The sequence below is a fragment of the Micromys minutus genome (assembly GCF_963924665.1).
Source record: "Micromys minutus genome assembly, chromosome: X".
NCBI lineage: Eukaryota > Metazoa > Chordata > Mammalia > Rodentia > Muridae > Micromys > Micromys minutus.
In genome coordinates, this window is record NC_137970.1 from 56,454,576 (window position 1) to 56,480,743 (window position 26,168).

At 36.2% G+C, this 26,168-nt stretch overlaps 1 protein-coding gene across 1 annotated transcript; it reads left to right on the forward strand.

Annotated features, from left to right (window-relative positions):
- Positions 1-1,848: 1,848 nt before the first annotated feature.
- Positions 1,849-6,474, forward strand: LOC308414968 (peroxiredoxin-1-like; the record flags this gene model as incomplete). Its single annotated transcript, XM_080910118.1, is given in 5 exon segments — positions 1,849-1,931; positions 4,559-4,596; positions 5,908-6,002; positions 6,006-6,020; positions 6,022-6,474. Coding segments are annotated over 5 exon segments (684 nt in total).
- Between the last annotated feature and the right edge of the window lie 19,694 nt (positions 6,475-26,168).

A 26,168-nucleotide genomic window follows, 5' to 3' on the forward strand; every position in this document is an offset into this window, starting at 1 on the left:
GTACTTGGTAATATGTAAGAGTCACCCAGGTGGAGAAAATGGTTGCATCTAGAGAATATCATCCTGAGTGAGGTAACCCAGTCACAAAAGAACAGACATAATATGCAGTCAGTGATAATTGGATGCTAACACCAGAGGCTTGGACTGCCCCAGAAACAACTCACAAACTGTGTGAAGTTCAAGAAAAAAAATTAGGCTCAATCCTTACACACTAAGAAAACATTGACTAATTCAGGGTTACATCCTGTTTTGCATGTACTTTTTGCTCATTGTAACTAGTAAGATCTTAATGCAGAGTATCAAACCTTAAAAACTGCTTAAAAATTTGTACATTTATCATTGTTTTTTTTAAATAAAGTTATTCAATTAAAAAAAAAAGAGTCACCCAGGTGGTACTGGTTTTGAAGAAGGGGTCATGAAAATCAGCTGAGGCTTGAATCTGTGAGAATCCAGGGAAGACCACTGGTGAAAGTTCAGCCTCAGTTGCAGTTGAATGGCCAGGACTGAAGTGGTCATGCAAAGGAGTTGAAGCTTGGCACCATAAAGAGAGCCTACAAGAGGCTATTGGTGAAGCCTAGTTACAAAGGAAGATCCCAGTATATTTTAGATGCCAGTATTATGAGATGATCACCAAGAACAGCAGCAGCAATGGAGTGGCTTTGATGGAGCCCAGAAGATCATGTTTGGATCCCAGATATTAAAACAAGAAGCTGTAACTTTGAAATTGTCTCAGAGCATCTCTAACATGTTCAAAATGCTAGAGTCATTAGGAAAGCTGCTAACAGGGAGTGGAAACAAGCCAGGAGATAAAAGTTTGTTGTAGTCAAAAAGGATGAAAAAAGAGTTAGAGATCTGAAGACTGCTTTGACATCAGCCATGGAGATGCAGAGTTTGGAGTTTGCCCAGCTGGTTTCCTGTCTTGCTTTGGGACTTAAGTAACTGAATGAATCTCTGAAGAGACTTTGAAATTTGGATTTTTCACATTGTTTCTACTCCTATAGACTGTGGAGGCTTTTGAAGTTGAACTAAATGTATTTTTCATTATGCTATGTTTAGGTATGGCCGCCACAGACTCATATGTTTGAACAAGCCTATGGGGGCCAGGGAGTAGAATGTCATGCCATGTATATGCTCAGTCCAGGGAGTGGCACTATTAGATGGTGTGACCCTGTTGGAGTAGATATAACCTTGTTGGAGTAGTTGTATCATTCTGGGTGTAGATTTAAGACCCTCATCCTAGCTGCCTGGAAGTCAGTATTCTGTTAGTAGCCTTCAGATGCAGATGTAGAACTCTCAGTTCCTCCTGCATCATGCCTGCCTCGATGCTGCCATGGTTTGCTTTGATGATAATGAACTGAACTTCCGAACCTGTAAGCCAGCCCCAATTAAATGCTGTCATTTATAAGATTTGCCTTGGTCATGGTATCTGTTTACTGCAGTAAAACACTAAGAAAGGGTTTATTTTAATATTGCAGCAGGCTCTTCCCCACTCACTCAAAGGCAGAAGAAAATTCTCTGGATAAAGTCAGCTTTGTTGCAGTTTTCAAAGTATTCAAATTTTACAAATTATAATTGTATAGGGACAATAAATAAAAAAAGATAATTAACCATATTAGGAACCCAGAAATGAAGAGTAAAAATATCTATCCATAACATAATAAAACAGATGTCCATAAAGGACAAATAAAATTCCTAAAGAGAAAATTTTATTAAAAATATCATCTTAAAGTTGCAATCAAACTATAGCTGAACTTAGCAAAATGGCCAAGAAGCCATTATGGCTTCTTACATACACCTGCATGTATGCATTATGGATAGCAACAATGCAAGTCAAAAGATAATGTGATAATGGTTCTGAAAAAAATCAAGCTGATCCAATTTAGAATTATATTTAAAGTGAAAATCTCCTTCGAAGAGAGTAAAATGAACAGGTATGTTATCAAACAAGAATAAGAAGAAAAGGAGGACTCTCAAGAAGAAAACTAGAAACTAATGTTCTGCAAGCTGGAAATAAAGGGTATTTGAAGACCAGGTAGCAAGATGCCTAGTGGATGAAAGTACTTGCCATGAAAGTCTCATAACCTTCTTCTGGGAATCTATAGTAAAAGGAGAGAACTGATCCCTGACAATTGTATTCTGAAATTTATAAGCACTTCATGGCAAATAAGCCTTAATAGAAAACACATGTGCACACCAATACTAAATAATAATGCTTTTTAATGTATGGTATCCAAGATGGCACTTAAAAAATAAAGAATTTGGACAAAAATCAGTGTATTATGGATAAATCTAGATGAGTACTGGCTTATTAATCAATAATTATGGTGTAATATGTGAGTTTTAAGTTTAAAAAGTAAGGATATTTACCTATACTTCCTGTACCAGAGTAATATATTTATCCTAAATGAATTTTCCAAAGACCGCAATTTATGTTACAGCTCACTTTTGATGTTTACATTCTTTTTTTATGTTTACACTCTTAATCATAGAATCCAAATGTAGAAAAACTAAATATATAAATTCAATAATATAAGCTGAAAAGAACAAAAGAGCTAAAATGTTATTGTATTATTGTCTGATGTGATTAAATAATTTTTTAAATATAAATTTGCAAGGTTTTTGGTGGTCGGGTAAGCCACAAATTAGTTTTAAAGGAATCTGTAAATTCCAAATAATATTGAAATTAAAAAAATAACATTGCTGTATTGTAGCTATTTCAAAGGGAAACCTATAATGGATAATAATTTTTGCAGTACTTTTGAAAATGTTGAAGAAGTGAGCCAATTCTCCCTATTTTTCAAAATTAAAAACTAAATATAAAAATCTAATAGTATTACGATATTAATAAAATTAGGGGCTAGAGAGATGGCTCAGTGGTTAAGAGCACTGACTGCTATTCCAGAGGTCCTGAGTTCAAATCCCAGCAACCACATGGTAGCTCATGCCCATCTATAATGGGATCTGATGCCCTTTTCTGATGTATCTGAAGACAGCTATAGTGTACTTGTATATAATAAATAAATTAGACAGTTTCTAAAAAAATCTATGCTTATATTGATGAGATAGTGATTTTCAGAAAATATTTTAGCAGAATTAATTTTATTGTTAGATGAAATCTAGGAAAGATATAGTAAACAATTGAACTCATTTTACCGGGATAGAATAGCAATGTACAGTGTACTCATATACATTAAATAAATAAATAAATCTTTAAAAAGATAATATATCATGGTCAGCCTGGCTTATTACTAGAAAGCAAAATATGCTAGATACTATGAAATTAAGTAATGCAGTTAAAAATTGTATAAAATATATACAATTATCTTGATGCATTTTAAGTTTCAATATAATTGATTATTTATTTGTAACTAAAAACTCAGTAGGGAAACAACTGGTAATATTGTATTTTTAAATTTTTATTTAGTACGTGTGTGTGTACATATAGGTGTATGTGTTCTGATATGTAAGTATGTGAGTTTGGAGTTCAGAAGATAAACTTTAGGAGTCAGTTCCTTCCTTCAACCATGCAGGTCCTGTAGGTCCTGCAAACCCCATCTCAGATTATCAGACATGGTAAGAAAGATATTTGCCTGCTGAGCAATCTCCTTGTCTCAGGGTAAACTTTCATATTCCAGTTTCCAATATGTATTTAAAACCAATAACAATTACGTAAGTTTTTAATAAGACACAGAGACTTCTTTCATATCATGGTACATGACAAGAATGATTAATATCGTTATTACTATTCAATTACTATTCAATATTCAACATTTATATTCAACCGTTAATGCAGTAAAACAAAAGTGAAGTAAAAGGCATAAGGTTTGTAAAGGAGAAAATAAACTGTAATCTTTTACACCAATACAGTTTTCTATATAAAAAGTCTAAATTGATAAATTATTTGCATTAATAAATTAAGGTCATATGTTTCTGAATTAACAAAATTTTTAAAAAATGATCAGTGATTACTTCAAATAACACTATCAAACAGTTAATAAGATAAATATGTCCTTATGTAGTAGATATCTAAATATCTGAGAATAAATGTATTTTAATGAAATTTATAATAATACAATAATATTAAGCTATTCTGTTTTCTCCAGGAACAAGTACTGTGACCGTTCATTTATTCTCAAGTGGTGAACCATAAATACTTATACATACCTAAATGGATTTAGTGGTTACAGAAATACATATACACATATGTGTATAACTATATATAGAAGAACGCATCATGAATAAGAGAGGGAGTGGGGGCAGTAGTTGCAGGGTAGAAGAAACGAAAAGAAAAGTGTATCATGACAGAAAAAAGAAAGGTATGTGAATTATCTTTGAAAATCAAAATATGTATAATCAAATGTACATATATATCCAACTTTTAGAAAATTATTTCTATATGATGGAGGATGGCTCGTTAGTAAAGTGTTTGCAACACAATTATGAGGACTAGAACTCAGATCTCCAACACCCACATTAAGAACTGGGCACAGGACAACGTCTTCCTGTATTCTCACTGGTGTTTCTGTTTGTGAGACCTGTAGCTCGACTCTGCTGATAGCAAGATGTCTTCAGGAAATGCAAAAATTGGGCATGCACAGAAGAATGAAAATAGACCCTCTCTTATTTCCTTGTACAAAGCTCAAGTGCAAGTGGATCAAAGATCTCCACTTTAAACCAGGTACACTGAAACTATTAGATGAGAAAGTAGGGAAAACCTTAGAACAAATAGGCACAGGAGAAAATTTTCTGAACAAAACACCAAATGGCTCGTGCTCTAAGGTCAAAGATTGACAAATGGGACTTAATGAAATTGCAAACTTTCTGTATGGCTAAGGACACTGTCAAGAAAACAAAACAGCAGCCAACAGAGTGGGAAAAGATCGTTACCAACCCCACATCTGATAGAGGCCTAATATCCAAGGTATACAAAGAACTCAAAAAGCTAGACACCAGAGAATTAAACAACCCTATTAAAAAATGGGGTACAGAGCTAAACAAAACGTTCTCAATTGAGGAATATCGAAAGGCTGAGAAACATCTAAGGACGTGCTCAACATCCTTAGCCATCAGGGAAATGCAAATCAAAACAACCCTGAGATTCCACCTCACACCAGTCAGATTGGCCAAGATCCAAAACTCAGATGACAGCAGATGCTGGCAAGGTTGTGGAGAAAGAGGAACACTTCTCCACTGTTGGTGGGGTTGTAAACTGATACAACCACTCTGGAAATCAGTCTGGCAATTCCTCAGAAAAATGGACATAGTACTACCTGATGATCCAGCTATTCCACTTCTGGGCATATACCCCAGAGACACTTTAATACACAACAAAGATACATGTACCACAATGTTCATAGCAGCTCTATTTATAATAGCTAGAAGCTGGAAAGAACCCAGATGTCCTTCAGTAGATGAATGGATACAAAAATTGTGGTATATTTACACAGTGGTGTACTACTCAGCTATCAGAAACAATGACCTTATGAAATTCTTAAGAAAATGGATTCATCTAGAGAATATCATCCTGAATGAGATAACCCAGTCACAAAAGAACAGGGATAATATGCAGTCACTGATAATGGGATACTAACCCCAGAAAGCTCAGACTACCCCAGAAACAACTCACAGACTGTGAAGTTCAAGAAAAAAAAAACAAAAAAACAAATAAACATTATGCTCAATCCTTACACACCAGGAAAACTTTGACTAATTCCGGGTTACATCCTGTTTTACATGTACTGTTTGCTCATTGTAACTAGTAAGAACTTAATGCACACTATCAAACCTTAAAAAAAAAAAGCCAAGCACTGACAAAAATGTATTCGTATACATTTTTGCAAAACTGCTTAAAATTTGTTCTTTTATCTTTGTTTTTTAAAATAAAGTTTAAAAAAATTGGACATGCAGCTCCGAACTTCAAAGCCACAGCTGTTATGCCAGATGGACAATTCAAAGATAGCAGCCTAAGTAATTACAAAGGAAAATATGTTGTGTTCTTTTTTTAACCTCTTGACTTTACTTTTTGTGTGTCCCACAGAGATCACTGCCTTCAGTGATAGAGCAGAAGAATTTAAGAAACTCAACTGCCAAGTGATTGGCGCTTCTGTGGATTCTCACTTCTGTCATCTGGCATGGATTAACACACCCAAGAAACAAGGAGGGCTGGGACCCATGAACATTCCCTTGGTATCAGATCCCAAGCGCACCATTGATCAGGATTATGGAGGCTTAAAGGCAGATGATAGTATCTCTTTCAGAGGCCTCTTTATTATTGATGATAAAGGTATACTTCGCTGGATAACAATAAATGGTCTTCCTGTTTACTGCTCTGTGGATGAGATTCTGAGACTAGTCCAGGTCTTCCAGTTCACCAACAAACATGGGGAAGTGTGTCCAGCTGGCTGGAAACCTGGCAGTGATACAATCAAGCCTGATGTCATTAAGAGCAAAGAATATTTATCTAAGCAGAAGTGAGCACTGGACCAGTTTTCTGCCAGGCAGCATTGAGCAGCCAGAAGAAAACTGTACTCTACTCATGCTTACACACATGATGTGGTATGATTCCAGCTTAAGCCTTTCTTCCACTAGTGGTAATGGCCTTGACCCTGTGTTTTAGGTTGGAGCAGAAACCAGCCTGTTAATTCTTTCTCTTTTTCTTTTTTTAGTATTTATTAAACATGAATTCTGAGAAAAAAATGGGCACAGCACAATATGACTACAGTCCCATAAGTGGCTACATAGATACAGGAAGATCCTTAGGACTAGCTGACTAGTTTTGTTAATCTATAAGCTCCAGGTTCAATGAGCGATTCGATTCTGTCTCTAAAAATAATATTCAGAAGCTATCGAGGAAGAATCGCACATCTGCCTCTGGCTTTGTACATGCAACTGTTTTCCCTATATAGAACCCACCCTTCCACACACAGTGTGATGATCAGTGTTAACTAAATCTAGAATCATCCAGGAATGGTTGTGGGGTTGCTTGATTTTTTAAATTTTTTAATAGTTAATTAATTAGTCAATTAATTAATTTTATGTATGAGTACACTGTCGCTGTCTTCTGACACACTAGAAGAGGGCATCAGATCTCATCACAGATGGTTGTGAGCCAACATGTGGTTGCTAGGAATTGAACTCAGGACCTCTGGAAGAACAGTCAGTGCTCTTAACCACTGAGCCATCTCTCCAGCCCTTGATTTTTAAAAAATCGATATAGGAAGACTCATCTTAATTTTTGATGGGATCATTCCCAGTGCAGGGACTGCTGAGCTATATAACATGAAGAATGTGAGAGTAAAACTAGGGTGCGTACTTTGTTGCTCTCTAGCTCTTGGTTGTGAATTGATGTGAGCAGCTTTCTCAAGCCCTTGCTGATATGACTTTCTCACCACAATGGTTTGTAGTGTTTACTGTGAGCCAGAATAAACAGAGTTTCCCTTAAATTACTCTGGTCTCAGTATATCATCAAACCAACAGAGAAATAAATTAAGGCACACATGAAAACATACATAAAAACACACACATCACAAATATGTAGCTTCTTTAGGGATTTGAAGGCAATGTTATTTAAATTATATTTAAAGATATCAACTTCCTAAATCGATGCATAGGTGCAATGAATGTATTTACAGTATTTTTTCTTGTTTTAAGAATTCAACCAGCTGATTCTGTTCTTTTCCCTGGAAGTAATAATGACCAGAAACAACCATAGTGCTCATAAAGAAGAAAATGGGAGGAATTAATGATCATGGACATACATAGAATAAAAGTAACTGAAACAAGCATAGGAATAATTTGACATTTCATCTATAGATAATTGGCTTTATGGATTAGTGTGGAACTCTTGAATATTATTGAGAAATGAAATAATAGTGCACTGGGGAAAGACAAACAGCCTCACATCATACTAAAAAGCAAAAGCAAAGAAAGAAATAGGAAAAACTAATTGTGACAGGGGACAATATAAATCTTTTCAAAAAACAATACAGGAGCTTCTTTTTAAATTTAACATTGTTTGCATGTGTGTGCACATGTGTCCATGCATGCATCTGTTAACTCAGAAGCTTCTTAACAGAAAACTTGTGGTATAGTGTGAGAAGCGTTCTTTGAGGGAAATGTAAAGTGGTAAAGATTTTGTGAAATAGGAAAAAAAATCATCCAGTCGACAACATAATTTTGTATTTGGGCGATGGATAAAAAGTCAACTTAGAAAGTGTGAATAACATTGAGGAAACTTTAACTCAACTGACAGCATGAGGCAAGAAGCAGGGCACAGGGAGGAGGGAGATAAAAAGAGAGAAGAGAGGCAGAAGAAGACATGTAGGAGTTATTAAATAAAAGAAAAGGTGACAATATTAGTATTGATTTAAGGCAGAAAACAGATTACAAAAGAGTATTTTGACCATTTTTATACCAAGAAATATGGTAATTTTGATGAAATGGATAAACAATTTACCAAACTGATTCAGAAGAAAGGGAAAATTTTAAACAAATATAAAATAAGTAAGGAGAATTAACCAATAATAAAACAAAACAAACAGGGGTCAGAAAAGATGACTCAGCTGTTAACTGTATATACTGCTCTAACAGAGTGGAACTGAGCTCAATTCCCAGTATCCATAATGAGCCATTAACAGCAACTTGTAACTAAAGCTACAGGAGATTCAATACTCTCTTCTGGTTTTTGTAAGCACTTGCAATCGTGTACATACCCCATACCCAGGATGGAGGGAGGGAGGAGAGAGAGAGAGAGAGAGAGAGAGAGAGAGAGAGAGAGAGAGAGAGAGAGAGAGAGAGAGAGAAGTAAGCATTAAGCAAATAAACAACCTTCCAAAGCCAGCCCAGGAAATGTGATTGATATTTAAAGAAGAATTGATACATATCACTTTCAAGCTTGTCCAGAATTGTAACTTACTATCACAAAGAAATCCAGTTGAAAAATATAACAAAACCACAAAACAATATTTATTATGAAAATGAGTTCAGTAAGTTATTAGCAAACTGTTTTAATCATATTTTTAAAAAGTGTATATTGGAAAAGATTCTTTAGAAGATAAATGTAAGATGATATAAAAGATGATATATTGCCTTAAATGACAAGGGGTGAATAGTTCAACAATATCCATCTACATGGTGAAGATGTAAAAAAATTTAAAAAACCAAAAAAAACAGTAATCGCTCAGTTTACTAAGACTTAATGCCTCAGCATGAGCTATTGAAGACCTGAAAATGCCCTGGAGTGTCAGTGGTAGTGAGTTCACATTGGAAGGTCAAAGAAGCTGAAATATTTTATCAGCCAATTGCCAATTGTATAGCAGTGATGATAGAGGTGCTCACTCAGGAAGAAGCAAAGAAAAACATATGTGCACTATATTTGCCTATATATTTCTGTATACCTGGGTCTGCTATAAGTGATGCCTATTTTGAGTTCACCCCTCTCCTCACCCAGTTAATTCTCTCTAGAAAACCCACAGAGACACAAATCTGGGTGTTGGTCTAAATATCAAGCAGACAATCAAAACCAGCCATAAAAGCATAGATACCATGACTAAGATTTATTTTGAAAAGAGCAAGGATGACTCATAAGAAAGTTAATTAGCATAATATCTTTCTGTGGATTATAAAAGAAAAAAAAAACAAGCCTTTTACTTAATATAGAAAAATCTGATTTCACAAAGCCCAGCAGCTTTTATTGATTAATAACTATATTCAATAGAATGAAAGTTGTGGAACTTTATATGAATCATTCATATTTGGAAAACCTGCAGTGAGAAGCACTAAAAGGTGTAAAAATGGAAAAGTTACCACAAGATCAGTAATGGAACAAAGGTGCCCATTTTATCAGTTCTAATTCAATATAATATTGGATGCCCTAGCCAGAGCAATTGAGCAAGAAAAATAAAGAAGCATTAATTTAAAATTAATAAGATACCTCTATTTGCAACTGATAAAAATCTATCTACTTACTTAATGTGTGTGGCTTAGATTTTTTAAACCCTACTTTTAATAAGGGTTCTCAAATGCTTAACCCCCCATTCTAGCCCACCATCCAAAGGTAGAGGAGAAAAGATGATAAATAAGACAAGGTATGTAGACCTGTTTAGAAGTAGTTCTTTGGGGGCAATTCCAATCTTCATTGTCAGGATATCAGCAATCCAGTTCCGTAGTGTTAGAATACCAAACAGGAATCTGAAACAGCAGCATGATTCAGCAGAAATCTCCAAGTCCCTGACAAATAGGCACCTTAGATCGACCAGGATCAGCAGCAGATGCCAGGAAAAGTTCTCTTCTGTGATTCTTTCAACATAGCAAGAAGACCCAAGACCAGTAAAGCATTGCAAAGCTAGCCATACAAGCCCTATGTCAGTGTCCGTTAAGTTCTATCTATACTCTCTTCAAACATCCTATGTCTTCCCACAGGTCTTGCTTCAGAAAAAATATGAGTCCGAATAACGTGACACTACCAGAAACTTCCACTTAAATTTGTATATGTTTATTCAGTAAGCTGCCCCCTCAGTTGATAGAACAGAAGTTTTTATGTTATTGTTTTCCTTTCAAGGAGAAATGAGTTTATTCAGTTTACAATTCCAGGTGTGCTAGTTGGGCTAATTTTATAAAGTCACATTTGGTTACTGGTTTTGTTTTCTGGGCAACTAGAATCCTTTACAGAAAGTCTATACACAAGACTATACCATGAAGTATACTTTATACTCTTTATTTTGAAAGTTCAGAATTTCATGTCTAGAATTTGATTCATTGAAAATTTATTTACACATAGGTGAGAAAGAACAATCAAATTTCATCTTTTATGCATAAATACTCAGGTTTTCCAACACAAATTGTTAAATATGTTGTCTTTTCTCCAACGTATATTTCTGGCATCTTTGTCAAACATAGGATGGCTATAAGTGTGCAGACTTGTATTTGGGTCCTTGATTCTCTTCTACTAACCAATGTGTCCATTGCAAGTCTGTAAAATGTTGTTTATACTACTATGTTTCTGTAATATAACTTAAAATTAGAAGTGTTAATAACTCTAGCAGTGTTTTTGTTGTTCAGGATTGTATTGGATTTCTGGATCTTATGTGCTTCACATGAAATTTTAAATTCTTGTAGTTTTAATTCCTGTGAAGAACTGCATTGGTATTTTAATCATAGATTTTATTTATATTTGTTTTCCACCAGACTTGATGGTAAGATCTTATTGCAAAAGATAACACATACTCTGGTCACAGAATACAGAGAAATCAAATCAAGCTCATACCAACCAGGAAGCTTCCTCTATGCTGGGTTAGCTTTCATAGAGTTAAAAGATTATATTTAGATGCAGGATTTTTTTTTTTTTTGAAGCATCAGAGGTCTCATCTAGTTATGAACCTTGTGAATGACATTGTCATATATAGCAAGATATGTTCATGGGTGTAATGGTGACACAAATGTTATGAGAGTAATCAACTAATCTCTGCTTGGATTTAAGGCTAGCTCCCATGGTATTGTAACCTGGTTAAGAACCCATAGCTGGATAGCATAGCTCATAAGTCCAGGGGTGGATCTATTACTAGTATTCTGCTAAATTGACATGGTATCAAACTAGGCTCTAATTCATATCTTTCAATCCATAGATTACTGTAACTCTCAGATATCACCAAAAATTTCCTTTGTACAGTAGACTAATATATAAACTCATAATGGATTATAGCATAGAAAATAGTGTCAGCAGATGGCTCAGTCACAAAGTGAACATCTATATTACTCCTAAGGCATGCCAATGCCAGAAGTTAAGGATAGATTGGAATGAAATGTTGTCTTCTGGACATGGGAGACTCATAGCAGCTGTGGTTGCCTAGACAAGAAATTCATAAGATAAAACTCCTGATCCAAGTGTCTATAGTCCATATGGATCCCATAGTATTTATTGTCTTTCAAGCCACTACTAGGATAATACACCAAGCCTCATTTACTGATTCAACTACTTTACTAGTCCAAAGTCCCAAAGACTTTCACATTCTTCAAAAACAAAAACAAACAAAGAAGAGTATTGGCAAGCCTGGTACAGCAATAGCCTATCCCTTAGTACCAATTTCTGCCATAGTTACTTTTCCCTAGTTGTAGTAAGATATCATGATCAAAGTACCAGTAAAAGACAAAATTACTAGGCCTTGCTTAATTTCAGAATGTTAGAGCCCACAAACTCTATGGAGGAGAGCTTGACATCGTTCAGGAAGGTATGGCACAGGAACAATTGCTGTGATCTTACATTTTTATCTACACGCACAAAGCAGAGAGAAATAACTGAGAATGGCACTGGCTTTTGAATCCTCAAAGTTTGTTCCCACTAACAGACCTCCTCTAACATGGCCTCACCTCCTACTCCTTGTCAAACAGTTCTATCAACAGAAGACCACGTATGGAAACATATGATACTGTTGGATTCATTTTATTTCAAACCACTACACTAGCCTTACTTTAAATATTCACACTTTGAAATAGAGTATGTTTTCAAAAATAATGTGCTATTTTTCTGATTAATACTTTTCAGTTTACTGAATTTATAAAATAACACCAAGTTGCATAAAAATTGGCATACTCTGTGTAGACCAATTAAGTATATGTGTATACACACATACTTTTCTTTGCAAATATGTTTATTTAAATTACAGAAAAGTAATTTAAGATTTCTCTTATTTATAAAGTGAACTTTTCTTACAATATAGCTTTAATGGCTACATATTTCTTAATTTTGCAATCGTCTAAAACCATTTTAAAAATCCTCAGTTGCTGGAGGTGTTGTGTTAAATTTTATATACTTTAGTTCTATAATAAATATTTTTGTGTTTCTTGATGACAATTTGCCAATTTAAAACAAATTATGTGTGAATATGTGGGTCACAGGTTATGCACATTTTAAGCCTTTGAATACATATTAGTGAATTTCTCTTCATAAAGATTTTACTAGTTTACTGTAGCACAAGAAGGGGCTTTATTATCTCACCTTTTCTAATTTTGAATATTATTATTGTTATAAATTGCTGAAGCTTTAAGGAAAAGCTGGTACCCCACTTTATCTTGTATTTTTGAGGTTATTATTATTATTTTTTTCATTTGTGAACTGCTTTTCATGATCTCAGTTCATTTAAAAATAATGTATTTTTATCTAAATGTCTAGTAAGACATTATAAAATTATAAATTAATTATTTTTAATTATGATCTATGCCTTTAAAAAAGAGATGGTGAGTAATTTACTCCAGCCTAACCAGATAGCCCAGATATACCACCAACTCAATATTTAATCTTACTGTCTCCAACTTCTAGTGCTGGGATTATAGATATGTACCACCATATTAAGTTAAAAGACAATTCTTTACCTAGAATATATGTTGCAATTATTTTTTCAGTCTTCTATTGTTTTGGTGATATAAAACACACTGTTTTTCATGTTTTGTGGGTTTAAACCCTTAGAAATATCTTTATTCCTACATATACACCTATCAGTGGTATAGACTCAGCTACACCACATTTGGGCATATACCCTGAGGATGCTCTACTCTACCACAAGGACACTTGCTTATCTATGTTCATAGCAGTTTTACACATGAGTGCCAGAAACAGAAAATGACCTTGATGTCCCTTAACTGAAGAGTGGTTAAAGAAAATGTGGTATGTTTACATAATGTAGTGTTACTCAGCTGTTAAAAATAATATCATGCAGATAGATGGAACTAGAAAAAAATCATCCAGAGTGAGGTAACTCAGACCCAGAAATACAAACATGGTACTACTCACTTATAAGTGGCTATTAGCTGTAAAAGATCATCATGCTACAATCCACAGACCCAGAGAAGCTAAGTAACAAGAAGGGCTTAAGGAAAGGGACTGTCTCACGAATCTCCCTGGGAAAGGAAAATAGAATAGACATAGCAGGTGGACTGGGGGTGAGTTGGGACAGTAACATAAGGGGACAGTTGGGGAAAAGATGTAGAAAGAGAATACTGAGATAGATAACTGGAACTATGAGGCATTTCTGAGTAGAGGTAGAGAAACCTCGTGCAATGGATATTCCCAGGAATCTACAAGACTGACACTAGCTAAGACCTCTAGTAATGGATGATATGGAGCCTAAACTGGCCATCTCCTATAACTAGTCAGGAATTCCAGTGGAGGGATTGGGACACCAATCCAGCCTTTGACATACAATTTTTCCACCTACATGATGTGCTCTAGTAAAGGTGGTGCAGAAATTGGGGGAGTAGCCAACCAATGACCGGGTCCATCTTGAGACACATGCCTTGAGAAAGAGCCCATCCTTGACACTTCCTGGAGTGCCAAGACACAGAGGCTGGATAGCCCAAAGACCAAAATCAGAAGAAAAATTAAATGAAATGATCCCTAATGATATTCTGCTATACTTTTAGACAGGAACTTAGCATAATCATCATCAGAGAGGCTTCATCCAGCAACTGCTGGAAACAGATGTGACGACCCACAGCCCAGCATTAAGAGGGTATACTGCAGGAGAAGGGGAAAAAGGGTTATAGGAGCCAGAAGAGTCAAGAACATCACAAGAAAAATCATAGAATCAACTATCTGGGCTCATACTGGCTCAAACAGTCTAAATGGATAATCAGAGAGACTGTTTGTGTTGACCTATGCCCTCTATATATACATTTTGATTCTATAGTTTGGTCTTCTTTTGGGACTCCTAACAGTTGGAACAAGAACTATCTGACTCTGTTACTAGCTTAGGGGATACTTTTCCCCTACTGGGCTGCCTCATCCACTTTTTAAAAATTGGTTATTTTATTTATTTACATTTCAAATTACTTTTTAATTCAATCTTTTATTTTTTTAATTTTATTGGCTATTTTTTCTTTACATTCCTTTTTATTAGATATAATTAATTTATTTTTTTAATGTTATCCTTTTTCCCTGATTCCCCTCCATATCCCCTATGCTATCACCACTCCCCCTGCTTCTATGAGGATGTTCACCAACCCACCCCCTCCTACCTCCCTACCCTGACATTCCCCTACACTGCTGCATCAAGCCTTGGCAGAACTAAGGGTTTCTCCTGCCATGAAAGCCACACAAGTTTATCCTCTGCTATATGTGCAGCTGGAGCCATGGGTCTTTCTGTGTGTACTCTTTGGATAGTGGTTTAATTCCTGGGAGCTCTGATGGTTGGAATTGTTCTTATGGGGCAACAATCCCCTTAAACTCCTTCAATTCTTTCTCTAACTCCCCCATCATGGACCCCACTCTCAGTTCTATGGTTGGTTGTGAGTATCCACCTCTGCATTTGCTCTAGCAGAGCATCTTCAGGAGACAGATATATCAGGCTCCTGTCACCATGCACTTCGTAGAATCAGTAATATAGGTTGGGTTTGGTGGCTGAATATAGGCTGAATCCCTAGGTGAGGCAGTATCTAGATGGCTATTCCTTCAGATTCTGCTCAAAGCTTTCTCTCTATATTTCCTTTTGAGAATATTTTTGGTCCCACTTCTATCTAAGGACTGAAGAATCCACACTTTGGTTGTTCTTCTTTTTGAGCTTCATGTGGTCTGTGAACTGTATCTTGGGTATTCCGAATACTGGGGCTAATATCTACTTATCAGTGAGTGCATACCATGGCTGTATTTTTGCAATTAGGTTACCTCCCTCAAGATGATATTTTCTAAATCTATCCATTTGTCTAAGAATTTTTATGAGGCACAGGCCCGAGAAAAGAACACAAGGAGTTCTCAGGGCATAGGGAACATGGTGCTCTCTGAAAAGGGGTCCTTTCCAGCCCAGAGAGAGGGACAGGTCTCTGTCATCTGGACTCAGGATCTGTCCTCGGAAGGCTGAGCTTCCAGAACAGCTGCACAAGCATTCTTCCACCTGGAACCAGGGTGAGCCTGATGCACAGGTCTGCTGCCTGTCCGAGGAGGGAATACCTGGAGTTGTATATATTGGATATTAGCCCTCTATCAGAAGTAGGGTTGATAAAGATTCTTTCCCAGTCTATTGGCTGTGGTTTTATATTCTTGACAGTGTCCTTAACCGTACAGAAACTTTGCAATTTCATGAAATCCCACTTGTAGATTCTTGATCTTAGAGCACAAGCCATTAGTGTTCTGTTCAGGAAATTTCCCTCTGTGCCTATGTGTTCTAATCTCTTCCCCACTTACTCTTCTAAACATTTCAGTGTACCTGGTTTTATGTGGAAGTCTTTGATCTACTTGAATTTGAGCTTTGTACAAGGAAAAAAGAAAGGATCAATTTGCATTCTTTTGCATGCTGAGTGCCAGTTGAGCCAACACCATTTGTTGAAGAGGCTATTCTTTTTTAATGTTTTTAGCTCCTTTGTCAAAGATCAAGTGACCATAGGTGTGTAGGTTCATTTTTGGGTCTTCAGTTCTGTTTCATTGATCTACCTGCCTATCTCTATACCAATACCATGCATTTTTAAAATCACAATTGCTTCGTAATATAGCTTGAGGTAAGGGAGGGAGCTTCCCCAAGGAAGTTTTATATTATTGAGAATGGTTTTTGCTATTCTGGGTTTTTTATTATTCCAAATTAATTTGCAAATTGCTCTTTCTAACTCTATGAAGAATTGAGTTGCAATTTTGATGGGGATTGCATTGAATCTGTAGATTGGCTTAGGCAAGATGGCCATTTTTCCTCTGTTGATCCTTCCAATCCATGAGCATGGAAGATCTTTCCATCTTCTGGGGTCTTCTTCAATTTCCTTCTTCAGAGACTTGAAGTTCCTGTCATACATATCATTAACTTGCTTAGTTAGGGAAAGGGATAACATCTGAAATGTAAATGCAGAGAATTTCCAATAAAAAAAATGGGAAAGAAAAAGAATTCTGCACTAAACCCATCTGGTCCTGGGCTTTTTTGTCTTGGGAGGCTTTTGATGACTTCTTCTATTTCTTTAGATGTTATGGGACTGTTTAGATGGTTTATCTGATCCTTATTTAACTTTGGTACCTGGTATATGTCTAGGAATTTGTCCATTTCCTCTAGATTTTTCAGTATTATTTAATATAGGCTTTTGTAGTAGGATCTGATAATTTCTTGAATTTCCTCAGTTTCTGTCATTATGTTTCCCCCTTCATTTCTGATTTTGTTAATTTGGATATTCTCTGTGTGCCCTCTGGTTATTCTGGCTAAGGCTTTATCAATCTTGTTGATTTTCTCAAAGAACCAGCTCTTGGTTTTGCTGATTCTTTGTATAGTTCTTTTTTTTTTTTTTTTTTTTTTTTTTTGGTTTGTTTGTTTCTACTTGGTTGGTTTCAGCTCTGAGTTTGATTATTTCCTGCCATCTACTCCTATTGGGTGTATCTGCTTCTTTTTGTTCTAGAGCATTCAGCTGTGCTGTCGAGCTACTAGTGTATGCTCTCTCCAGATTCTTTTTGGAGGCAGTCAGAACTATGAGTTTTCCTATTAGTACTGTTTTCATTGCATCCCATAAGTGTGGGTATGTTGTAGTTTCATTTTCGTTAAATTCTAAAAAAAAAAAAAAAAAAAATTCTTAATTTCTTTGTCTATTTCTTCCTTGACTATGTTACCATTGAGTAGAGCATTGTTCAGCTTCCATGTGTATGTCAGCTTTTTGTTGTTTTTGTTATTAAAGACCAGCCTTAGACCATGGTGATGTGATAGGATGCAGAGGAGTACTTCAATCTTCTTGTATCTTTTGAGGCCTGTTTTGTGACCGATTATATGGTCAATTTTGGAGATGGTGAGGTGTTGAGAAGAAGGTATATTTTAGTTTTAGGATGAAGTATTCTATAGATGCCTGCTAAATCCAATTGGTTTACATTTTCTCCTGGTTTCGCTGTGTATCTGTTCAGTTTCTGCTTCTATGATCTGTCCATTAACAAGAGTAGGGTGTTGAAGTCTCCCACAATTATTGTGTGTGATTCAGTATATACTTTGAGATATAGTAGAATTTCTTTTATGAATGTGGGTACTCTTGTATTTGGAGCATAGATGTTCAAGATTGAGAGTTTGTCTTGATACATTTTTTTCTTGTGATGAGTAAAAAGTGTCCTTCCTTATCTTTTTGGTAACTTTTGGTTGAAAATACATTTTATTTGACATTCGAATGCTACTCCAGCTTGTTTCATGGGACCATTTATTTGGAAGTTTTTTCCCAGCCTTTTATTTGGAGGTAGTGTGTGTCTTTTTCTCTGAGCTGAGTTTCTATATACAGCAAAATGCTGGATCCTCTTTAATGTATCTAGTTTGATAGTCTATGTGTTTTTATTGGGGAAAAGAGAGATTTAGGAATATTTTATTTCTTTTCCTACGGTGTAGTTTCCCTCCTTGTGTTGGATTTTTCCATCTATTACCCTTTGTAGGGCTGGATATGTGGACAGATATTGTGTAAATTTGTTTTTATTTTCCTGGGATATCTTGGTTTCTCCATCTATGGTAATTGAGAGTTTCGCTGGATATAGTAACCTAGGCTGACACTTGTGTTCTCTTAGGGTCTATATGATGTCTTTCTGGGATCTTCTAGCTTTCATAGTCTCTGTTGAGAAGTTGAGTGTAATTCTGATCGGTCTGCCTTTATATGTTACTTTTCTTCTTTTACTGCTTTTAATATTCATTGTTTGTTTTGAACAGTTGTTGTTTTGACTATTTTGTGTTGGGAGGACTTTCTTTTCTGGTCCAATTTGGAGTTCTATAGGCTTCTTGTATGTTCATGGTCATCTTGTTCTTAATGTTAAGGAAGTTTTCTTTTATAATTTTTTTGAAGATATTTAATGTGCCTTTTAGTTGATTTTCTTCACTCTTTTCTACACCTATTATCCTTAGGTTTGGTCTTCTCATTGTGTCCTGGATTTCCTGGATGTTTTGTGTTAGGAGCTTTTTACTTTTTCTATCTTCTCTGACTGTTGTGTCTATGTTTTCTATGTTTTCTTCGGCTCCTGAGATCCTCTCTTCTATCTCTTGTATTCTGTTTGTGATGCTTGCATCTATGACTCCTGATTTATTTCTTAGGTTTTCTATCTCCAGGGTTGTCTCTTTTGTGATTTTTTTTTTATTATTTCTATTTCCATTTTCATTTCCTTCACCTGTTTGGTTGTGTTTTCTTGTAGCTCTTTGAATGTTTTGTGTGTGTGTGTGTGTGTGTGTGTGTGTGTGTGTGTGTGTGTGTGTGTGTGTTTCCTCTTTAAGGGCTTCTATTTGTTTACCTGTGTTCTCCTAGTTCTCCTGTAATTGTTTAAGGGAGTTATTCATGTGCTTCTTGAGGACCTCCATCATCAACATGAGGTATGATTTTATGTCTAAATCTTGTTTTTCTGGTGTGTTGGGAAAACCACTATTTGCTGTGGTGGGAGAGCTGGGTTCTGATGTTGCCAGGTTGTCTTGGTTTCCATTGCTTAAGTTCTTACGCTTTCCTCTTGCCATCTTGTTATCTGTGATGTTAGGTGATCTTGTCTCTTACTGGAGATTGTCTCTCCTGTGGATATGAGGGCCCATGGGCTCAAGAGGGAGGTTGCTCTCAGGTGCTGGCTCCCTCTTGGTGAGCTCAGGTGTGAGGGCGCTTGTGAGGATCTTCTGGATGCTCAGCTGTCTGTGGCCAGACCCTGAGTCCTGATGGAGGTAACTCGGCTCTCTCTCTGGGCAGCAACAGACTTTCTCCTGTATATTGCTTTTCTATGTTTAGGTAAGGGCCTTGAATTCCCGATTGTTTCAAGACTTTTAACATGAAGGGTGTTGAGTTTTGTCAAATGCTTTCTTAACATCTAATGAGATGAACATGTGTTTTTTTTTTGAGTTTGTTTATATAGTGGATTAAGTTGATTGATTTCTGTATATTGAAACACCCCTGCATCCCTGGTATGAAGGCTAAAGGATAGTGATGGATGTTCGTTTTGATGTGTTCTTGGATTTGGTTTTCAAGAATTTTATTGAGTATTTTTGCACTGATATTCATAAGAGAAACTGGTCTAACATTTTCTTTCTCTTTTTGTGTCTTTGTGTGGTTTTGGTATGTGCATAATTGTGGTCTTTCTGATTCTGACAGTGGCTTTACCTTCCTGTAAGCCTGTGAGTCAGCACTACGATGGACCACTTCACTCTTAGCAGGGTATGGGTAGAGATAGCTGTAGCGCAGTGTCAGCACAGAAACCTAAAGAATCCTGTCCCAAACTGCTCCTCTGTTCCTGTGTCCCGAGGGCTCCAGGCAGGACTCAAGGAGCAGAAGTGTTGGTCTTACCTGTACGCTGAGGTGTTTCAACACTTCTGGGGGACCAGCTCTCCCCCAGTGGTGTCTGGGTATAGAGAGCTGTAGCACAGGTTCAGTTCTATGTTCAGGGGAAAACCAGAAGGATCCTGTCCCAGACTGTACCTCAGTTCTACTGTCCTGAGTGCTCCAGGCCGGTTCCTCTTGGGCCAGGAATTTGAGCAAAGTTGGTGGTCTCTCCTAAGCTCTCGGGTGTTTCAGCATTTCCGGGGGACCAGCTCTCTCCCTCTAGGGTCTGGGTATAGAGAGCTGTAGTGCAGGGTCAGCTCTGAATGCAGGCCTATTTATTTACATTTCAAATGTTATCCCCTTTCCCAGGTTTCCCCTCTTAAAACTTCCTATTTTATCCCCACTCCCCCTACCTCTATGAAGGTGCTCACCCACACTCCCACCCACTTCCTCTGTCTCCCTGCCCTGGCATTCCCCTGTATCGGGGCATCAAGCCTTCACAGGACAAAGGGCCTCTCCTGTTGATGCCCCACAAGGCTATCCTCTGCTACGTATGCGACTGAAATTATGGGTTGCTCCATGTGTACTCTTTGGTTGGTGGTTTAGTCCCTGGGAGCTCTGGAAAATTTTGTTTGTTTGTTTGATTGATTTACACTCCAGTCATTATCCCTCTCTTGGTCTGCCTTCCTACAATTTCCCATCCCACCCCACCCCCATCTTAAAGAGGACGTCTCCCTCTATTCCCTGACCAGGCCTAGGTGCATCTTCTATCACTAAAGCCAGACCAGGCAGTCCTCTGCTGGATATGTGTCAGGGTCCTCGGACCAGCTAGTGTATGCTGCCTGGTTGGTGGCTCAGTGTCTGAGAGATCTCAGGGGTCCATGTTAGTTAATACTAGTGATCTTCCTATGGGGTAGCTCTCCTCTTCAACATCTTCCTGTCTTTTCCTAATTCAACCACAGGGGTCTGTGACTTCAGTCCAATGGTTAAGTGTAAGTATCTGCATCTGTCTCAGTCAGCTGCTTGTCAGAGCATTTTCAGGGACAGCCATGCTAGACTCCTGTCTGTGAGCACACCATAGTGTTATTAATGATGCCAGGCCTTGGGGCTTCATCTTGAGATGGATCCCAAGTCTCCTTTCCCTCAGTCTCTATTTTTGTCCTGCAGCTCTTTCAGACAGGAACAATTTTGGGTCAGAGTTTTTGACTGTGGGATGGCAACCCCATCCCTTACTTGATAGCCTGTCTTTCTACTGGAGGTTTACTCTACAAGTTCCCTCTCCTCACTGCTGGGCATTTCACCCAAGGTACCTCCCTCCCTCCCTCCCTCCCTCCCTCCTTCCCTTTGAATCCTGAGAGTCTCTTACCTCCCCGGTCTCTGGTAAATTCTAAAGGATCCCTGCATCCCCCACCCCCAGGTTACATATTTCCATTCATTCTGCTGGCCCTCAGAGCTTCTCTCCTGTTCTTTCTCACAATACCTGATTGTGATCATTCAGTCTTAATATGAGGGGGTATTCCTAGGCTTGTTGCAACTTCATTTGCCATGTTTGGTTGATATCCTTGGGAGGCCTGCACTTTTTTGAGGGGAAATGGAGGAGTTAATGTGGGTGTGCGAGGGAGGACCAGGATCAGAGGTGGAAGGGGTAAACTGCAGTCAGGATGTAATACTTGAGAGGGGAAAAAGTTTTTTTTCAACTTTACCTTTATCGAAAACTTTACTACATATATGATGAAACAATATTGGTAATATAACATTTTGTTTATGCATTCATCTAAATGTCTTCTGGTGTTGAGATCATTATATTAATAAATGTTATTCAGCACTGTGTTATATAATTCAATGACACCTGACATTTCTTTTAGCCATTTTGTAATTATGAGTTTTGATATATAATGCTGCACTCAAAAGAAATTGGATTTTTAAATAAGGTATTTTTATGTCAGAGAATAACATTTATTTTTGACTAAGATATGTCGAACCAGGGTCTAAGTTTCATGTAGTTGTGATGATTTTCCTGGGATGACTCATATTATGACTGCTCTCACCATGGAACTTATTGCTGTGGTCACTGCAGAGCAAAGGTCTACAAAAGGAAATTCAATTTCCAATTACTCCTGTTCTCATAGCAACATGACACTTTTTCTTATGTTCTCACTTACGCATGAAGGCAACAAATCCAGACTTAACTTCTTATATAAAAAACAGTGAAGTTTTTCTCAGTTACTAACACCTTTCTTACTCATCCTCTTCACTACTCCACTGGAAGTCAAAGAAATATATCATTATATATACCACCAGCAGCATAATTGTGTAGCAATTTTATTTAATGTAAGCTCTATCTACAGGGTTTATATTTCAGTCCTGTATACATTTTAAAATTTAACTTAGAAGATTGACTAATCTGAAAAAATTAACTTTCAAGTAAAAGAGAAACTTACATGCAGTTTAGAGTTAAGAACTTAATTTTATGGTTCAATTGAAATCAACTAAAATCCAGTGCAATTAACTAGATTATAGAAAGATTATTTATGAAACATTTACAAACTTACTTTTTGTTTTCACAAAATATGCTTTTAATCTTTCAGTCTGATATTTGATTCATTATTTCAAATATAACTTTCATTAAAGCCATTTATTTATATTTTTTCTCTCAAGTTGTTGTCCTCCTATGGTCCAGGCATTAATGATTAATGCTAAAGACAATAACTTGTTTCTTATGGTGAATAAATATATTCATATTATTTCTTCTACTGGAGAGAAAGCACCACTGATGAAATCTGGAAAGATATTGTTCTCCTAGTTTTAAAATATTGTTCTTTTTAAATGATTGACATTTAGATGAAAAATAAACAGTAGATGTCATAGAAAAGGTGTATTTATTTTGGAAACATACAGATGATAATGTTATTAAATCAAATCATTTCTACTTTCCTCAAATCTCAAAAACTTTTCCATAAGAATGCATCTTGGGGTCTGGAGAACACATGCTTTTGCAGAAAACTGAGGTTCAGTTCCCAAAACGTGACTTTTCACAAACATCTGTCTCTTTAGTTCCAGGGGATCTGATTCCCTCTTCTGACCCTATGAATACTAAGTTCTTAAGTGGTACACATATATACAAGTAAGCACAAAGACACATGAATAAAATGAAAACATGTAATAAAGAGACTGTAGTTATGATTTATTTGATTCATCTTCAACATTGGTTGAAGATGACCATGTCTCCTCTAGATGTTATCTCTTATCCACATGAGTCACCCTACTCACCACAAGGAACAACTGTAATAAAAAAGAATGGGTCTATTGAAAGGATTTTTTTTCTTCTCTCACCCTCTTACTTGATATCCTGTCCAACTCTCTCTCTCTCTCTCTCTCTCTCTCTCTCTCTCTCTCTCTCTCTCTCTTTCTTTCTCTCTCTCTCTCTCTCACACACACACACGCTCTTACATTTTTCGCACTTCAAAATTAATACATCAAAAATGGAATTCACCTTTTTCATATTTATCTTTTTTGTATTCACAAGTCTGTATCAATGAAATTGCTATCTTAGAGGAATCTAGTATCACTCTTTATGTAGTTTCCCATATTTAAATAGTTGGCACTTCTAATCTTGTTTTTGCAAGATATCTTACATATGTGTGTTTCTCTAAATATATTAATGTTACTATTATCTAGAAAGCAATTTCATGAGAAATATTACAATGTTTGCAATTTTCTGTGACATTCTTTTCTTTCCACCTCAATATTTCCTCAGACACAGTATCTGAAGAAAAAAAAATCTATCTGAAAATGCAATTCTACTTATTCTGAAATTCACGTTTCCATACGATCTATGGCATAAAGCCTACACCTTTTATTGTTCAATACATAAGAGTATTGAAAGCCAGACAATCTGTTCTTAGCCTGTCTTCCTGTTTATCTTCTCTGTTTTGAACTCCCACGCATCTTACACTCAAACTATATCACACAGCACATCAAAATGAAATAACCTTTCACTCCAGAAGTGCTGTCATATATTTTGTTTTTGTACTATTTTTCTCTCATAGCACTTTGTACTTTGATAATGTGTTTGGCAGTTTAATATGTTCCTTTTGGTCATCAACACTCTGTCACAGTTTATTTTCTGTCAAGTTCAGCTTGAGACTTCTGATATTTGAGATGGCTATAAGGAACACACTGAAGATTAAGCCCTTTAGGGTTGTTAGAAACTATATTTTTATTCTAAGTTCAGTTACATCTAAAGAAAAATATTTAAGTTCTTTGATGATATCTTTACAGTGGCACATTAAAACACAAATACTAAATATATTCAAGATTAAAGTCATGGATTTCAAGTAAGAAAGTCATATGAAGAGTGTGCACTCTTAGCTGAAACAACTTGTCTGCTTTGTGATACTTTGCTTATATGCAAATATATAGATTTATCTTATATGATTATCTGATTATATACTCCAGGGCTCGTCACATAGAAAAGTGCTTTATAACTTTCTGTTTTGAATATTTAAGGATAATTTTTTGTTTAAAAATAGTTCATTAATAATAATTGTTACAATCTATATCATGTAAAATTTCTCACAGGCACATATTCACATTTTACTTTCAAGAAACATCTACTCAGAAAAGAATACACACATAAAATGTAGGCTTAACTGGGGTTGGAATGATGGCTGGATCACTTTTTGGGTTGCCCAGTCATCCATTCCCTTCCATTAAACAAGTTAATATAAAATGAAGGATTTGGAGCCCTTATCTGCAGCATCCTGCTATTGCTCTATAAAGTAACTGTCAATTTATAATTTAAAGTTCCAGATAGAATTTATATCCTATTTCTCAAAATAATTAGTAAGTATTTCCCAAACAGAATCTTTTATTCCTTTGTTCATTGAACCTTTAAGAATGTATTTTTGTTTACTCTGTTAGGGTAATGTACATTTTGAGAGCTTCGGCTCTCTTTTTATTCATTGATAAGAGTGTCTATCAAGAAATAACATGGGGAAATGATGGAGACTCAGAGTCCCACAGGATATAGCACACTACTAGTTTCTCCCAAATATTGGAACAGTGATAGTCTAAGCCTTCCTAAACCTTGTACGCATGAATACATATACAACCATACAGCAGTAGGAGTGATTTCCAAAAGCATTTTATCTTTAAGCTTCCTCAGGCTTAACGCCTCCTTCAAAATCATGCTGGTGAAACACAGTCCTAGTATCACAGTAATAAGAAACAGAAAAGTGATAAGATGCCACGAGTTTTAAATAAGAGTTTATTTTAAAACAAAATTAAAGGACTGAGGAAATAGCTCAGTGTTTGAATGCTTGCCTCTCACCTACATGGCCCTAGATATTGTACCTAGCATCAGTGAGAAGATGGAAAAAGAAAAAAAGTCAACATGTCCCTTAAAAAATGAAACTTGTACTTATTTTATTAAAAATTGTTGTTATTGCCATATGACAGACATATATAATAATCAGTTTCATGGCTGTAAAGATGTCCTTAAAGTTTGAACTAACTTCAAATGTCATAATATAATGTGATTGTGAAGCACTTACATGTTGATTATTTTTATTATATGTGAAACATAATGCTATTTTTCTTTTTCACGTTTTGAATTTTAAAGGTTTTGCCACAGGTTGCCTGTGAAGAAGCCTTTTGTGTCAAATATAGGAGAAAATATTTCAGCATAAGTGTTAGAGGTAAAAGTCAAATTTCTTTATCAACTACAGACCTGTAAATCAAAAAACAGTGGTACCATGAAGGTTTCACAAATAATCTCCTTTTTCGAATTTGTCTTTCTAGGTCTGAAAAATTGCCTTTTCATTTGAAGCCTTAACTTAATAGTCTGTCCTGACATTCTGCAGCTCACGCTGAATTCTCCCTTTCCCGGACTCCTACTGCACTGAGAAGAAGTACCACACAATTTTGCACTTAATTGTTATAATAGTTTCATGAGTCAGTCTTCTCAA